The sequence below is a fragment of the Macrosteles quadrilineatus genome, unplaced genomic scaffold, assembly GCF_028750875.1.
Source record: "Macrosteles quadrilineatus isolate MER2022 unplaced genomic scaffold, UCM_ALF_1.0 Scaffold_3__2_contigs__length_128488019, whole genome shotgun sequence".
NCBI classification, from domain to species: domain Eukaryota; kingdom Metazoa; phylum Arthropoda; class Insecta; order Hemiptera; family Cicadellidae; genus Macrosteles; species Macrosteles quadrilineatus.
The window spans coordinates 7,437,559-7,455,598 of record NW_026542596.1 but is presented as its reverse complement, the minus strand read 5'-3'; the positions used below and the strand labels follow the sequence as shown (position 1 = coordinate 7,455,598).

Sequence of the window (18,040 nt, the reverse complement as noted above, 5' to 3'; positions counted from 1 at the left end):
GAGATCATTCCGCACTCGCCTGCGGCTCGTGCGTAAACATTGCTCTCGTGTGCAGCAAAGTGCCACTTTCACCACTAGTTACACAAATAACTATTACCTACGACCGTTTTTAAAGCAGCCATTTCAGTCCAGTTCTTAGAATTGAAAAGTTTCACTTTACAGCTGTTTACTTTCATATCAGCATAGTTTCATTTCATATCAGCATAGTTTTTCTCATAACAACACCGGTAACGGGCCAATGAGGTTCAAGGATTGAGAGAAAATAAGTAAAATTGTAATGTTTTGAACGTCAACTAATCAGCTGATCAGCTGACTATTAAAATTGTTAATCCGACTTGTTCCTGTTGATACTTGCGTATTCTTAACCTAAGTTGGTGGAAGTTAAAGGAAGGTAGATTAAACTGATTAAAAAATGTCAGTTAGTGAAAGTGAAGTTGACGAGATGGAAATGAAATCACAAACTGTTTGTGCTAATCTTTTGCCACCAAAATAGAAACAAAGGTAGGAAATTACATACCAGCAATTTTTTAAAAGGACGAAACAAAATAAGGTTAAATTGATAAATGAAAATGTGCTTCTGGTTTATTTTGTAAATTAACTGTTTCAATATTTTATTTAGCTGTCCACAAAAATATGCAACATTTCGCTAATTGTACCTGATATTTATGGTAAGAATGCTGCTAGCAGAACCTAAAAGAACTTGCCTCACAATTTTCTTTAGGTTAAGTATCAGGATAACACATCTACAAGGCAGTGTTTAATCTATTCTTGAAGCGTGTTTTGATGTAATTTCATCTTGAAGTAAGCGGGCTTATGTAGACTATTATGTCTTTTCGGCAGAAGTACAATTTGTTCCCATATTTTAACACCTGAGGACGAGCGTGTATAGTTATGAATTGCTGTATTTAGTAAAATGGTTTTACCTACGACCGTTTTTTAAAGTAGCCATTTCAGTTCAATTCTTAGAATTGAAAAGTTTCACTTAACAGCTGTTTACTTTCATAACAACATAGTTTCATTTCATAACAGCATAGTTTTTCTCATAACAACACGGGTAACGGACCAATGAGGTTCAAGTATTGAGAGAAAAGAAGTAAAATTGCTAATGCTTGGAACGTCAACTAATCAGCTGATCAGCTGATCAGTTGACAATTTTAATTGTTGATTTGACTTGTTCCTGTTGTTACTCGCGTATTGTTAACCTAAGTTAATGGAAGGTAAAGGAACGTAGATTAAACTGATTTGAAATGTCAGTTAGTTAAAGTGAAGTTGACGAGATGGAAATGAGAGCACAAACTGTTTGTGCTAATCTTTTTTTCACCAAAATCGAAACAAAGGTATGAAATTACATACCGACATTTCATTAAATGGACGAAACTAAATAAGGTTAAATTAATAAATGAATATGTGCTTCTGGTTTATTTTGAAAACCTCTTAACCACTTTTCGCCCAACTCGATGTGGACCACATATTCGATGCTGAAATCCAACTGTAAATTAACCGTTTTACTATATTATCTAGTTGTCCAAAAAAATATGCAATATTTCCCTAATTGTATCTGATACAGTATTTATCGTAAGAATGCTGCTAGCAGAACTAATTCCCTGAAAAAGTAACGTATTATTTAACTAATTTTTACAAACGCGTAATTACATGAAATCAGCTGATTATACAATAAGTAGTTGCATCACTTTCAGTGTCACTGACAATAAACGAAAACATAACCTCTCAAAGAAGTTATGAGTGGTGATTGTTAGTAAACGGTCGTAGGTAAAGTAGTGTACGCAACTCGCGTTAATAGTCTTCACGCAATCGTTGCGTAAACTACTATTAAATTTTGTTGAATAAAAGAAACAAATTCAGTAGTAAACAACCCCCTTCACAAACAGGACAGAATCGCACCTTTACAACTATCTCCTCAGCTGATCTCCCAGGTAAATTAATCCAAACGATGTGATCCATTAGCAAATTGCGTATTTTAAAGGGGTTCGATCCCGACCGAACCAAAACGAATAATAATACAGGTTCCCTTTTACTTTTCAAAGATTAATAATACAATTATTATGTGAATAAAACTACTAAATTAGAATAAATTACATTTGCTGCTTATTTAGAACATGAATAGTGATAATTTACGAATAAATTTTTGTATTTAGTAAAATAACTTCCTTTACATAAACGGATTAGGAAAACACTACGAGCATCATTATATAAATTGCATATTCCATTGAGTAAAACTAACTTAAACTTCGGTTAAATAACCAGCAGTTGGTTAGTAAACCACCAACATCTTCATGGACCGGACGAGAACTAGCTTCTTCTTAGAGCTCACTCAAAACAAAATTTATACTATCATTTGTTTAGTAATATCAATTAAATACTACAATTACACGAATTCTCATCGTATTTTAAAATCCGAAGTTTGTTTTGGTGAGTATTTATTATTTTGTGACTTTTGAGCACTCTACTCCCCCCCTTATTTTCTGGTAGATCCATGGAAGATCATATGATTTATACTTTACTGTGTGTTATAATACCATTTAACAAGAAATTGTGTACACTATACACATAAATAGTTTTAATTAATTCAACTAGTTTCAAAATCAAATGTCCCTACCTAAACAGGACGAAACGTAAAGTTATGAGCTGATATGAGGATGGTAAATCTATACGGTTTATGTTAAATGGTTTTATCTACGCCTTCTCTCTCATACCGACATAGGGTGTGAGTGGCGCTGGCGGCGTGTTGTGTTGTTCAGTAGCGTCTCAACAATTCACCACTTCACACCACACCCCGGCTCAGTAGCGTCCTCGTCTCCGCGCCGTGCACATCATGACTTCCTCCGTGGGCCCGTGGACGTGGGTGTGTGTGATGGTGACCTGGGGGGTGGTGTCCAGGGGGGCGACCCCCGACAAGGAAGCGGCAGTCCGAGATGTCTTCCGGGAGATGCTTCACATCTCACCTCCAAGACAACCTGGAACCTCAAACGGACGACTTCCTTCTGCACCCCGTCACATGGTCGAGTTGTACCATCGCTTCGTCAACGGCCAGGAGGACTACGCCCCGCTGGAGGGGGGCACGACCACTGTGAGAAATTTTCTTCCTTCTTCAGGTAGGAGATTTGTTTTTTGGGTTTTACACAAGATATTTTGTGTTGTTTGTTCACACAATTTAAAGGGCTATTATAACTTTAGGCTTATGAAGAAAGGGGTAATCAACTGAAAGAGTCAATTCCAGTACCTGAAGGATGAAAATTCTGTGTTTGATTAATAGAAAACTTCGGCAATAATCCTTCAAAATAAAAAAGATCCTCAGAACTTCAAACCCTCATACTCATACTCAGAACTTTTTGTATTTCATACTCTGAAATACAAAAAGCTGACTGCCAACCTTACGTTTTGGGGGGTTGATTTTACCGATGTAAAAATTTAATGGCATACAAGGGAGTAAATTAGGTATTACGTAGAAAAAATTGAAAAAATAGGTTGCAAAAAAGTTGAGGAAACGGACAATGGGTAAATCCAAATGCAAATCCTAGGACGTTTACGTAGGTATAGCTGTTAAACAATGTTTACTAGGAATACAATAAGTAAACATTAGCTTAGTAGGTTTAATAGTTTGTGAATAATTTAAAACTTTCAATCATGGAGGTATGTTATTTGCACAGCATAAAAATATCAATATATGAATTAACTAGCAGAGTACCCGTCCTTCGTACGGGGTTGGCAAATAAGTATAAAATGCTTATTGCAGTTATACCCGATCTTTGCGTTTGCGATGTGAGAAAACACGGTTTGAGAAAATTTGCTTCCTAAAATTTACGGTATGCGATAGTATTACACATCTACCATAGCCATAATGTTCTACTACTTCACCAACACAATAGAGAAAGATAGATTATTAAAAATTCGCAAAATATCGTAAATTATTCATGAAATTAAAAACATAAACATAACTGTAAACAATCCTTCTTTGACAGTTCACATTATCACAGTCCGATAATGAGCATTTTCGGTGATAGTGCTGCACCCTGTTGGTAAATCTTATAAATTTTTAATGCTTTTACATATCATAGAACCAACTCTTTTAGTTGAAACAGCTGGCTAAATTCTTTAATTCCCTCTAAATATGAATACTCATGAGGGAATGCCTATATGTTAATCGGGAATGTGAGCTATCATCATTCCAAATTTCAGCCCAATCCGACCAGTATTTTTCGTGTTTACTTGTCACAAACATACATACATCCATACATCCAAACTTTCTCATTTATAATATCAGTAGGATAAACAAAAACCATTATATTTCAATTATAGGTTGTTTACTATTGATATTGCTAATAAACTTATTCCAGTTGTATCTTTATGAGAATTTTTGTGGTTGTTTTCAAATTTTATTATATAGCCTATTCTACGGCAATGAATCAATTATTATTTTTGACGTTCAGCATGTGTGAACAGGTTTTGTACAACGCTGGTTGACAAACAATACATGAGATGATATTATTTACTATTATTTATTACATCATTTAAGTGTGTTAGAAGAAAATATACGACAGATGTACGATATACAAAAATGTTTTTATTTCGCTTGTCATCCTACACAAAACAATTGCTAAACTTTATAAGAAGAAAGTTATAAATGGAAGGAGTTTTGGGAAACCGTTATCATTACTTAAAGAGAAGCATAACAGTTTCAAGTTCTTGGTTTGTTAATTATAAGATAAAGCGGATGTAACATGGGCATCTTTCTTCGTATATAGTGACTTTGTTAAATATTTGTTTTTAGTTCAAACATTAAACTATTTTCATCCCAATAGCAAAAGGTTATAAAATAATTGGAGGCAAAAATGGAGGCTTACAATTGTTGGCCCTCAAAATATAAAATTTCGCTTTTTTGCCCAGCCCATTTTGTAGAGCTTGTAGAAAACAAAATAATTATACTAAGTATATTAAAGCGTTATTTCATGCTTAAAGAGAAACTAAATGTAAGTTTAAAATTACTATGTTGTTCTTATGAGGAATAAAAAAAAATTAATTCGCTTATAGGCTACCTAGGATGGTGTAAAAGTGGTGCCGATGCCCTCATGAAAATATTATATGTAGACCTATATGATGTTATGTTAAAAAAAAGCATACTAATAAATGTATTTACTTCGAAAAGCAATTTCGGAAGTCAATTCTTTGGTAAAACGAATCCTAAAACTAAGTTTAATGTGGCGAATAACTAATCATTGATTATTATAAATGTCACATAAAAAAGATACTTAAAGAACAAAATGCTTCGATTAGGGCAAGGCCTATTTCCTAGCAGCTATTAAACGTTTTATCGGAGTATATTTTATTTCTGAGAGAAAAGAAAAATTATAATATTTAGCACCTTTTGTTTATCAAACATATCCTTGTTGTTAATTACTACACAATTTTCAATAATGTAAATATTTTATGGACAAATAACTTACAAAGAGTTGGTTAAAATATGGCAAATCTTAGCAAGTTAATATCACTTTTTCCGTTCCAAAATTCAAGACCCTTAAATCGTACATCGTACCATCGATAAAAATAACATACACAACTTTTCCAATGATTTTAGAAACAAAAGTCAACTGCAACCAGCTTAGTTTTTAAATATTGCCGTTGATTTAATTGAAGCAGCTGTGTAGCTAACCTCCACTAAATTACAACGTATAATAAAGTATGCCATGGTCAAGTTTAGTAAAAATAGGAATACATTTTTTTCCAGCACCAAAGCACACATGAAATACATACGACAATTGTTTGAGATATAACAATAGGATAAAAAACACATACTTCTGCTTGTTGCAGTATCAAAAGTCCATGATAGACTTTAAGGTAAAACCAAACAACATACTGTAAGTAGTTTGTCCTGTAAACAAAAAACCATCAAAAAGTCCCAAACCTAACAATATTGAACTTGACTGTTTCCACAAAAATATGTCTGGAAAATAACTCTCATAAAACTCGATATAGACCATAAACATCAAACAAAAAATTACGGAACTGAACTAATCCTATAACTAATGACATTAAGATATAGTTTGACAGTTCCGTTTACTTAATGTTAAATAATTTTTACATTTGGACGAGTGACTTCATTTATTTATGTTTATGATCCATACAGTTTCTTCTCTAATATTCATGCAGTATTTAATATGTTTGATTCAGCTGTGTGGAATTATGAATTAAAAATTCACAAGTAAACACGTTGCTCGAAATCGAGCAATTGCAAAGAAGTAAAGTAGTTATTAAAAAACAAATAAAAGTCATCATAATTTCCGGTGAGTTTTTAAAGACTTTGAATCGAAAAATAAATAACAGCAATTACATTATACAGCTGATAAAAATGTAAACAATTATGTTCTTTATAAGGATAACATGGGAACCTTAACAGCCACTGGGGCAGAGCCCACGGGACTTAAAAAAAATTAAGGACAGTTTGCACATCTACGCGACACGCTCTTTCCAATGAGACGCCAATGGATAAAATCGGTTAAGAAATGGCGGAGGAGTTCAACCGACAAAGTTTCATGTAGCGTATTAATTATATAGATTTGACAGTTCTGCTTGTTTACATTTCAACTTTGTGACATTGTACTTTGCTGCCATCATGGATATCAATGAATATTTACTTTTAAAACTCTGACCTCAGAACTTGAGTCCTGTGTCAATATTGCAGATTGAATAGTTCTACAGTAACCTCGGAATCGGAGCTGTAGCATTTATTTTTTTCCAATATGAGCCCAGTCGGTTCAGTAGTTTTTGAGTTTAGTTTAAACAAATACACACACACAGACATATATGAAACACTTATTAAACATTGCATGCATGAAAAACTAAAAAAGATTACATTAGCTACATAGTTTTAGAGGCTCATCTAACAGTGGCTAAAGTCAAGTCGGTATAGACAAGGCGCTAGCTTCAGTACAGTACTTTTCTGTGTTCGTTGTATAATACAGGGTATCAATGAAAACGATTCACAAAAATGCCAATAGAGGTAAATTATACAAAATAAAGTAAAGATCAAACAGAAATTAGAGATTATATTGAAGGTTGAAATAGTGATGTGTACAGTATAATAAACATTAAAAGATTCATAAACATTAAAAGTCAGTGCATTACAGTATGTCGAATCTATATATATAAAAATCCAATGTAGTTTGTTTGCATGTATGTTTGTATGTATGTATGTTTGTTTGTCCTTTATGGACTCCAAAACCGCTCGACAGATTGTAATGAATCTTTCAGGCATTATTAAGCATTATTCAAGGATGGTTTGTGTGAAGTTTGGTGCAGATCCGTCAAAAGGGCTTCGCCCCAGTGGCTCTGAAGTTTTCCATGTTAACTTTATGAGTACTCATATTTAAATGTAATTTAAGAATCTTAACAGCTGGTTCAACTAATCAATTTTAATTCTGTGATGTTCAATAGGATTAAATAGTTAGGGTGTAGCACTATTATTTTTTTTATTTATGACAACAGCTAATTTGCAACCAAAAGGTGAGTTAGCGTAGCGAACGAACTTCAACCAGGACGTGATTGAGACATGCGAACGAGCTCATCTTGAAAATGAACGAGCTTTTGACATAAAACCACATTAGGACAGGACGACGTCTGTCGGGTCAGCTAGTAAACAATTAGATTTATTGTTACAAGAAACGATTTACTCATTTTCTAGACAATCAAATATTTAATTAATTACTTATTTCTTATTGTGGTGGAATAAACGAATTATTGAATTAATTTAAAGTTATAGCCATATTTGTGCAAGATTCAAAATAATATTATGTTGCATTGTAAAACTTCTGAAGTTTTTTCACAATTTTATTTACAATCTGTTCAGCTTTTTGAACCTTTAGCAAATACAATAACAATTAATAAAACGCTAGTTAGTCTCTATCCTTCGACATATCTAACACAAAGATTTCAATGAGAAAAGAATTAACAGTACAAAATATATACAAAAGCATTTTCACACACCAACGTACATACCACAAATTACATGTTTGTTAAATCATTTTGAACATCTTGAGAAATAACCTCGACTCACACCATTTTCTTGGTGTTGAAATTTTATCCCAGCGGAAAAAAATAATTATTTACCTGTTTCAACTGCTTTGATTTGGAGTATGCCTAAACTAAATTGATGCAAATACGAGGTGGAAGAGCACAGTGAATGGTTTGTCATGCATATGTAAAAGTGTATTTTCCATTTAAAGGCATATAATGACATTGATTACACATACTTCCTTTAATCAAATCCAAAATTTACGAGAAAACAGCAAACAAAAATTAGTATCTTATGGTATCATGCTTAATTTTGTTTTTAATTAATGATCTAATTTTTTAACTTTTAGTTAACTTTAACTTTTACCATTTAATCTCGTTGACGTAAAGAGTGTTAGTAATTGCAAAAAATAAAGACATATAATGTTATTGATAAACTAGCAGAAAGGTTTATAAAGGAAGTGCTATTAAAGTAATAAAACGTCCTCGAAGGATATAAACCACAAAATATTGATGAAAAAGATGTATAACTGTACAAATAAGTACAGTTGAAAAGTTTACAAATAATGTATAATCCTGCACAATATGATCTCGCTAATTTGCCATATTTTCAGTCCATATTTTCTGTGAAATAATTGAGATTTTTAAAATAATTGTTGTTTGCTCGTAGATATTTTGCTACTACGAAATGCCAAGAAACGCTCGAACAATAAAGGCACATGTGTTTATTTTTATCAATAGAACATGTTCTTGAAATATAGCTGCTCATAGTACCCCTGTTATCTCAAATAGCCCAGTCAACGAAGCTCAAAATATATCCCTCAGCGGGAAAAAATGGTGTAGTCCCGGATTTTTGCACAGTTGTAGGGGATACCCTCCTGAACAACATACTAAAAGTCCTGACTGATGGGGTGTGAGCTATGGGGGGGAGGGGGGTGTAAATGCACAATTTTTTCGGTTTTTTGTAAATATCTCAAAAACAGTGCCCTCTAGCGGTAAAATGTACTTATACAAAAATGAAGAGCATTAAATTTCCAACAATAATGCTCATTACATCGTGTTCCTAAAATCAACACTTAACGAGATACATGGGTCATAAAAAAAAACATTCAGAGCAACTAGTATTAATGTGGTAAAGTGATTGTTTTATATTACATCAAGCTATATAAACTGATAAAAATGTGCTAAATACTCGTCTATGCAGTACAGCTGTTGAAAAAATTGAGGGGAGAGGAAGTCGGGCCGGACTGGAAGCTGAGAGACCAAACAGTGGTAATCATAATAACATACTGTAATATTAAAACTAAATTAAACTTGCAGAATATTTTATTACACTTGTCTTTTAACCCAGTAACCTAACACATTTTACCTTGCATGAAATGGGGAAGTAGATTTCTTACGTTGTTTGTAATAGTACCGAGATGCTAAATCCAAATTTTCGACCTCGGCAACCTCCCGGATCACCTCCAAAAACCTTAAAAATCGGTAGAATTTTGCACTATTTCTACGTTTGTCCGATTTTGACCCTGAAGCATCACTTTTTCATAGAAAACTACCATAATCATTTTTAAAGTACATTAGATTACCTATCATTTAAGACCAAAATGGTTAATACAGGCCTAATAGTTTTCAAGATATGGCACAGCAAATAATAAATAAAATTGCCAAATTATGAACCTTTTTAAAGTTTGGCTAACGTTAACCCTTAAGCATAACTTTCTCATTATTTTTTATTAAAACAACCATAATTACTTTAAAACTACATTAAATTGCCCACAATTTAAGACCAGAATGGTGATTATAGGCCTCACACATTGAGAATATCCTCAATCACGGTTCATAACATCTTCTATAAATGCTTGTATTTCAAGTTTCAAGCTATTCAATTTGGTCAAATTTTATAAAAGAACCATAATAAGAATATAAACAAATTTATTTAATTTCAACAACAGATTGTAAGTTTTATTTAAAAATATTTCTTATGGAAGAAATCTGTCGTTATTAAAATGTTCATACTATCAAGAGGAATTGATAGAAAAAATGAAGAGGCAACAATGAAAACAAGTTTTGACTTTGCTGTCGTTCTGACATGCTACATATTACTTCTTTTAGCCAAGTGTTCGCATCTGTGCCTGCAGGATATGTTCAAATAAGGAAACAAGATGGATCTCAATAAACAGACTATAGAGGACTATAGAGCAGGTGCTCATTTGCTTAATGAAAAGCTATGTAGGTTTGACTCGGGACCGTGGTATAACTGACACCGTGCTCACCCGATGGACACTAGGAACGATATAATTTATTTGTAGAATATAAGTGCTGAGGTTGAGGAGTAGGCCTACTACAATGTTAAGGCACATACAAATGAGCAGCATGTGGAAATAAGACCCTCACGAGTCACTCGAGTTGAAGCGGATACAGAGAAGCTGTGTGACTGGTTACTTTGTCACCCTCCATTCCCTAATACTGATGTTATAATGTTCTTAAGCAGTGGAATTGTTGGAGGGAAACTGTCAACTGTCATATGGCTAGAGATATTGGCAAGGAAGCGATGTTGAGAGTTTTATGAGGAAAATATGAATAAGTCAGATACAAAAGGAAGAATTAAGTAGTTGTATCTCTTTCTTCTGAAGTTAATACTGTGACTGTTGGCAATATAAAGGCGACTATTGACCCGCTCATACTGTTTCACAGGGTGTGCATTCTGAAGCTGTCGGATGAGGAACTAAAGCTTCTTTACGCATTGATTTTCACCATTACCTCAATCTCAATCGTCACAATTGATGAATTGAATGAAAACTAAATTATAGTTCAAACATCCAAACGTCTCAAGTTAGTCAGACAAGTCAATCTTCAACTGATACCCCCCACAGGACGAGTCCATGTACAAAGGTACAAGGGTCATCTAATCACAGGTCATCTAATCTCTCAATGTGTTAGGCCTATAATCACCATTCTGGTCTTAAATTGTGGGTAATTTAATGTAGTTTTAAAGTAATTATGGTTGTTTTAATAAAAAATAATGAGAAAGTTATGCTTAAGGGTTAACGTTAGCCAAACTTAAAAAAGTTCAAAATTTTGCAATTTTATTTATTATTTGCTGTGCCATATCTTGAAAACTATTAGGCCTGTATTAACCATTTTGGTCTTAAATGATAGGTAATCTAATGTACTTTAAAAATGGTTATGGTAGTTTTCTATGAAAAAGTGATGCTTCAGGGTCAAAATCGGACAAACGTAAAAATAGTGCAAAATTCTGCCAATTTTTAAGGTTTTTGGAGGTGATCCGGGAGGTTGCCGAGGTCGAAAATTTGGATTTAGCATCTCGGTACTATTACAAACAACGTAAGAAACCTACTTCCCCATTTCATGCAAGGTAAAATGTGTTAGGTTACTGGGTTAAAAGACAAGTGTAATAAAATATTCTGCAAGTTTAATTTAGTTTTAATATTACAGTATTATTATGGTTACCACTGTTTGGTCTCTCAGGGCCCGACTTCCTCTCCCCTCAATTTTTTCAACAGCTGTACTGCATAGACGAGTATTTAGCACATTTTTATCAGTTTATATAACTTGATGTAATATAAAACAATCACTTTACCACATTAATACTAGTTGCTCTGAATGTTTTTTTTTTTATGACCCATGTATCTCGTTAAGTGTTGATTTTAGGAACACGATGTAATGAGCATTATTGTTGGAAATTTAATGCTCTTCATTTTTGTATAAGTACATTTTACCGCTAGAGGGCACTGTTTTCGAGATATTTACAGAAAACCGAAAAATTGTGCATTTACACCCCCCTCCCCCCCCCATAGCTCACACCCCATCAGTCAGGACTTTTAGTATGTTGTTCAGGAGGGTATCCCCTACAACTGTGCAAAAATCCGGGACTACACCATTTTTTCCCACTCATTCAGCTTCGTTGACTGGACTAAAAAGAAATTTGCAGTTTGTGAACTTATTTCGTACCCTGTTTTGGGTGGAAGTAAAGTAATATTAAAAACCATTACGATTGGCAGAACGCGGGAAGAGAGGAACATTACAAACCTTCTCCGCACCTGAGTCTTGCGTGGTCTGATTATTTTAAACAAGAAAAGCCCGGGCTTATTGGAATTCAAATACAAACTCGTCTAAACTACACATAATTTTGCTACTGTCATTTTAAGCGGCAGGCAACTGACCCTCAAATATTAATAAAATAAATAATGAATATTAATAACAAAATATTAATGAATTTATAAATAGATCCATTCAGATAATGTTATATTGATTCTGACTGTTTATAAAGCTAAACCAAAGGGAACATTCAAGAAAATAAAAGCACAGTCTGCTTAAATATGTTAATTGGAATAAAATAGAGTAAATTGTATGAAATCACTTCAGTTCTGAATGGTAGAGCCACTTTCTTTCGTGTGACGGGTCAGTGTCAGATCATATTATGTATTAGAGTATTATAGTATTATATTATGTATATGTATTAGAGGTGGCTGTGGTCAGATCCATGAGATATCCATAGACATTGAGGGGGTTTTGACAGCTTTCCTGTTTGTGTGGTTTTGAAGTTTTCACACTTGGTGTGGATATGAGAAAGAATATCTCCAAAAATGGTTATGTACGGTATATATTAAAAATTAAAACCATATCCCACTTATACATACAGTTTGAAAGTTACAAACCTTCATATACTGCAATATTCTTGCTTGATTGAACGAATGAAAATTTGAACTTTTCTCAGACCTCAGAGAATGGTTCTGCTTTAAAAATACATTATAGACGAAGCAACTAACTTTTGCTTTAATTGTTATTCGAAAGGACGAGTAAAGCCTTATAAGTATTTAGTTTTGTTAGGTTAGACAGTTTTAAGATGGTTAAAAACAAGAAACAAGCAATAACAACAAAACGCACTCAACATAACCGAAGAGAACTAATTTAAATTCGCCTTTTTCTGTAATGGTTTATGACATACGAGTGTACATAAATAATAATGATCTTTTATTATGATAAACTAGTGTACATGTTGCTCGAAATCGAGCAATTGCAAAGAAATACAGGAGTTATTTATAAACAAATAACTTGTTTAAAAACTAATAGAAGTAATAATTTCCGATGATGACGGGAAAAGGCAAGCTTAAAATTTAAGTCAACGTAAAAAGCTCTCAGCTTTTATAAAGTACCGTACCTAAGTTATTTAGCCAATTTTAGACAATAAGGTGTAGGCTACTTTAAACTCTACAGGACAGAGTTAGACAAAAACTGGCAGAACTCTGAAATGGTGTTATTTATCATAGGTTTACTCATATGCCAAATCCTTAAAATAAAAATTCTATAATTAATAACTTATATCATTAAACACAAACCAACATCCAAAACTATACACATTTTTAATACAACATAGATAATTTACACATTGACGGTTACAATTAACATATGTTCTTCTTCTCACTTTTAATTTTTGCTTCGCAACGGGAAAAATCTGTTTCATAATTATTGAAATAGATTTATGAAAAATAATCTATCATAAAGTTTAAGATTAAATAAACCTACCACATAGTTGTTTTATTTTTTTGGATCAGCTGTCTGAAATTGTGAAATAGGCATTTGGCAGTTCTCGTTGTTTACATTTAAATGTCAAAGCAAATGTAAACATTGTGAATTTTCTCATGCTTCCATGGAGACCAATCTATCTATATATTAATAGGCAAGCATGTTTCTTTAAAACATTTTTTCTCAGCTCGTGTGAATCGTAGGGAAAATCTACGCATACCGTTGGAAAGCTATTTTCCTGTAGGTGTGCAGAATCCCTTTATAAATTTAAATAGGCTCAAAGATAAGCGCAAAAAATGAGTTTAAAAATTTGAAAAAATTTACATGGATCTTATGCGTTGCCATGCTGGTGACGAAATAACAACGAAATATAAACAGAAAATCAAAACAAATGGAAGAAACTCCAATCACATGTTTTATTTACAGTGTGGGATAAAACATTAACATAAGTGAGTACATTACATATTTTTGGTCGAGTTTCGACCACTGGACATTACTCGTCTATATATTAATAGGCAAGCATGTTTCTTTAAAACCTTTTTTCTCAGGTCGTGTGCATCGCAGAGAAAATCTACGCATACTGTTGGAAAGATATTTTCCTGTAGATGTGCAGAATGCCTCTAAAAATTAAAATAGGCTAACAAATAAGCACAAAAAATTAATTTGAAAACTTCAAAAAATTAACATGGAGCATATGGGTTGCCATGATGGTGACGAAATAACAACAAAATGTAAACAGAAAATCAAAACAAATGGAAGAAATTCAAATCACATGCGTTATTTACAGTGTGGGGAGAAAATAGAGAAGTCTGTACATTAATTATTTTTGGTCGAGTTTCGACCACAGGACGACCACTAGTTATTATTAATATTTAATTTCTGACAACAGCTGGAGTTTCAAAACAATGTTTGTTTCCCATGTTAATCTTATGGAGAAATACGAAACTTTAAAGGGCCCCAGGGCCTCACTCTCTAATTATTTACCTAAAAAGAAAGTTTCCTGCACAACTTCACGTTACGCTCTTTCCAATGACACCAAAAACATGTCAATCGGTTCAGTAGTTTTGGAGGAGTAATTGTTACAAAAATCCTGCTTGCTTATTAAATAAGTATAGATATAGTGAGTATTTTTTGTCTGTATGTTTTGACCATCAGTTTATATAGCCGGGTGATATCTAACACAAGCTCGATAAAGCATCATAAAAGCAATACATAAACTGGTTTGTAACAAAACAAGCGGCGATAAACTATTGACGCTATTTCATGAATGCTATGAATAACAACGATGAATGCCTCATGTTGTATGCGAATTTTTGTGTAATTTGATCTATTTCCTTGAGGTTCATAGCAGCACCGAGTAATAATTTATTTTGTATCAAAACCTCTTTTATAAAGCTTTGTCCATATAATTTTTATCTTCTGCATAACAAGTACATTTTTGTTTGTTTAAAATAGGGTCATAAATAATAACGATGAAATACTATGATGATCGCAGCCTATTAATCATAAAATAATAGTGCCATTATCGGCATTTCCTGTGTTCGGTTTAGGCCTATGCGGTTTATTTAAACTTCCACGCTGTTACACCATTTCAGTATTACGAAAATAAAGATTACTTTGGTGTCAAAAGTTACATTATTGATATAATCTGCAGCAAGTAGACTTTACTCTTTTATTGTAATATCAGAAGCTTGTTTCAGTGTACATTTTATGTGCGTAAAGTATGAATGTTCCGTTTTTTATTTTAGGGGAAACGTTTGTGCGCGATTTACTGTTGCATAATGTATCAGGCAGGGAAGAAGAAGTATTTATCAAGTATGTAATTTGCTTTGGTCGTACTAATATTTTAAAGCTGGAAAAATATTTGGTAAATTAAGAGCAAGTTGTCAACGTATCACGTTTTTCGGACATAAGCACAACTTACAATAATTAACCGTATAAATAAGATAATTTTAATGTATGTTATGTCTGCAAGAAGAAATAAATAATAAAAATACCCCTGCCGCAGCAAACTACTAAGCGATTTTCCATTTTTGTCTGAATTGGTTTTCAATTAAATCCATTTAAATTACATTAGGTTTAACGAGTACCCAGGTTTGCTGCTACAGTACAAGGAAACTTAAAAAGTGTGGTTTTTGGTAAAATATTAATAACTTATTATAAAATAAATAAATTTGCCAAGTTTGATCAACATCTTACTATCTTACTAATATTATAAATCTGAAAGTTTGTGAGTTTGTGCGTTTGTGTGTGTGTTTTGCTCAATCATGCACTAACTACTGGACAGATTGGGCTGAAATTTGGCATGATGATAGCTAACATTCCCAATTAACATATAGGCAGATTTTTATCTCAAAAATCCTTCCGGGCTCCGCACCAGTGGATCTGTAGCGGTATGGATCATAAACATAAACAAATGACGTTGTTGGCCCAAATCCTATACTAATAGCATTGAACATATGTTTTAGCAGTTCCATTTAAGCAATGTTAAATAATGTTTATTTTCGGGCCAAAAACGTCATTTGTTTATGTTTATGATCCATACCAGTATTTTTCCAGTAATCGTGATCTGTAGTTCCCTATGTTAATTACGAGTATTCATATTTAAAGGGAATTAAAGAATTAAGTCAGCTGTTTCAACTAAAAAGTTGGTTCTATGATATACAAAAGCATTAAAAGTTATAAAATTTACCAACAGGGTGCAGCACTATTATTTTTCTCATTTATGCAAACAGGTAATTTGAACCAAGCAGCAACCAAAAACTGCGATATGCTGTGTCAAATTAGGATTGTTTACAGCTATGTTTATGTTTTTAATTTCATGAATAATTTGCGATATTTTGCGAATTTAATAATCTATTTTTCTCTATTGTTTAGGCGAAGTAGCAGAACGTTATGGCTATGGTATATGTGTAATACTATTTTATACAGTAAATTTAAAGAAGCAAATTTGATCAAACTGTACTTCCCCCCATTGCAAACGCAAAGCTTGTGTATAACTGCAATAAGCATTTATATTTATATACCAATCCCGTACGAAGCTAGTATATCCATAAAAAACAGACTACAACATTTTACAATATTCTCCATAAGAATAACATAGGAATTTTAAATTTCCATTTTTTTTTAAATTTAATTCATTACAAATAACCGTACAAAAACACTTATATATACTAAATTATTTTTTTAAGGTCTTCAAAAAGGTCTAGAGAGAAATTGGAAAATGTTATGTTTTGAGGGTAAACAATAAGGAAGCCCATTTTTACACCATAAAACTCCGTTCCCATTGTCCGATCATGCTGATTCGCGAACTCATTCAAGTTTATCCCGGATTACACCTTTAAACCAAATTTCAACAAAATCGGACGAATATACTCAAGTTATCGCGTTCTCGGACGTATGAGGTTCTACCCGAGAATTCACAGGTGTACTTAGCAGCCACAATTAAATTAATTGAATCAATTTTCAATTTATATTTCATTCCCCAAAGGCCCATGTTCGGCCAAAGGCCAAGTGAAGGGCCTAAGTTCGAAAAATTTTCATCAGAAGGAATGTTAGACCATCATACCTTACGTCCTGAAGTGACCGAGGGTAGTAGGAGTAGACATACGATTGGTTGTACCTGAACTCGAGGTTAAAACGTTAAATTGTCAATAGGGATTTTAATTTTCGTTTTTATAATATTTAGTCGAGTACCTAATACCTGAAATCGAAGCAAAATGGGCTAATTTACAGACAGTTACCTTTCGTTTGGTACCTACCGCGTGTAAATCGGTCCAGTAGTATGCTCAGGCTGAGGCTAGCTTTAAATGTTGGCCCCATTTTAAGTCTCTATAAGAAGTTTATTTTTATATTGGTTCCTAGAGGTTGCCCCGTTGTCGAAAACTCGACCACAAATATGTAATATACAGACTTCTCTATTTTCACCCCACATTGTAAATGAAACATGTGATTTGAATTTGTTTCGATTTTCTGTTTATATTTTGTTGTTATTTTGTCACCAGCATGGCAACCCATGTTAGTTTTTTTGGAATTTAAAATTCATTTTTCGTGCTTATTTTTCAATCTATTTTAATGTATAAAGGGATTCTGCACATCTACAGGTAAATATCTTTCATTTGGTAACAACCGCGTGTAATTCGGTCCAGTGGTATGGTCAGGCTAGCTGTCATAACTTTTTTGGTATATAAGGTATATTTATATATATATATGTATATATATATTGGAACGTGTTTTGGCCTCTGAGGACATCAAAATGAAAAAGTAAATAGGTCCCGGGCCTAGGTTTTACCGTTCTACCTACGGTAATAGCTACTTCCAATAGGGGAAATTCGCTAATAATAACATATAAAACACAGTTTACATCGACCATCTTAAACTGATGGTCAAAACATACAGACAAAACATACTCACTAAATTTATCATCATTTAAAAAAAATCTATTCTTTATGTACACTCGTTTGTCACA

General features: G+C 33.0%; 1 protein-coding gene across 1 annotated transcript in view; it reads left to right on the top strand.

Annotated features, from left to right (window-relative positions):
• The first annotated feature begins 2,800 nt into the window (after window positions 1-2,800).
• The window catches only part of LOC128990512 (bone morphogenetic protein 3-like), a 34,024-nt gene continuing 18,784 nt past the window's right edge, over window positions 2,801-18,040 (top strand). Inside the window, exon 1 of the mRNA XM_054412904.1 lies at window positions 2,801-3,113. Coding sequence (XP_054268879.1) covers window positions 2,834-3,113 — 280 coding nt within the window. The 5' untranslated portion in view covers window positions 2,801-2,833. The remainder of the gene's footprint in view (window positions 3,114-18,040) is intronic.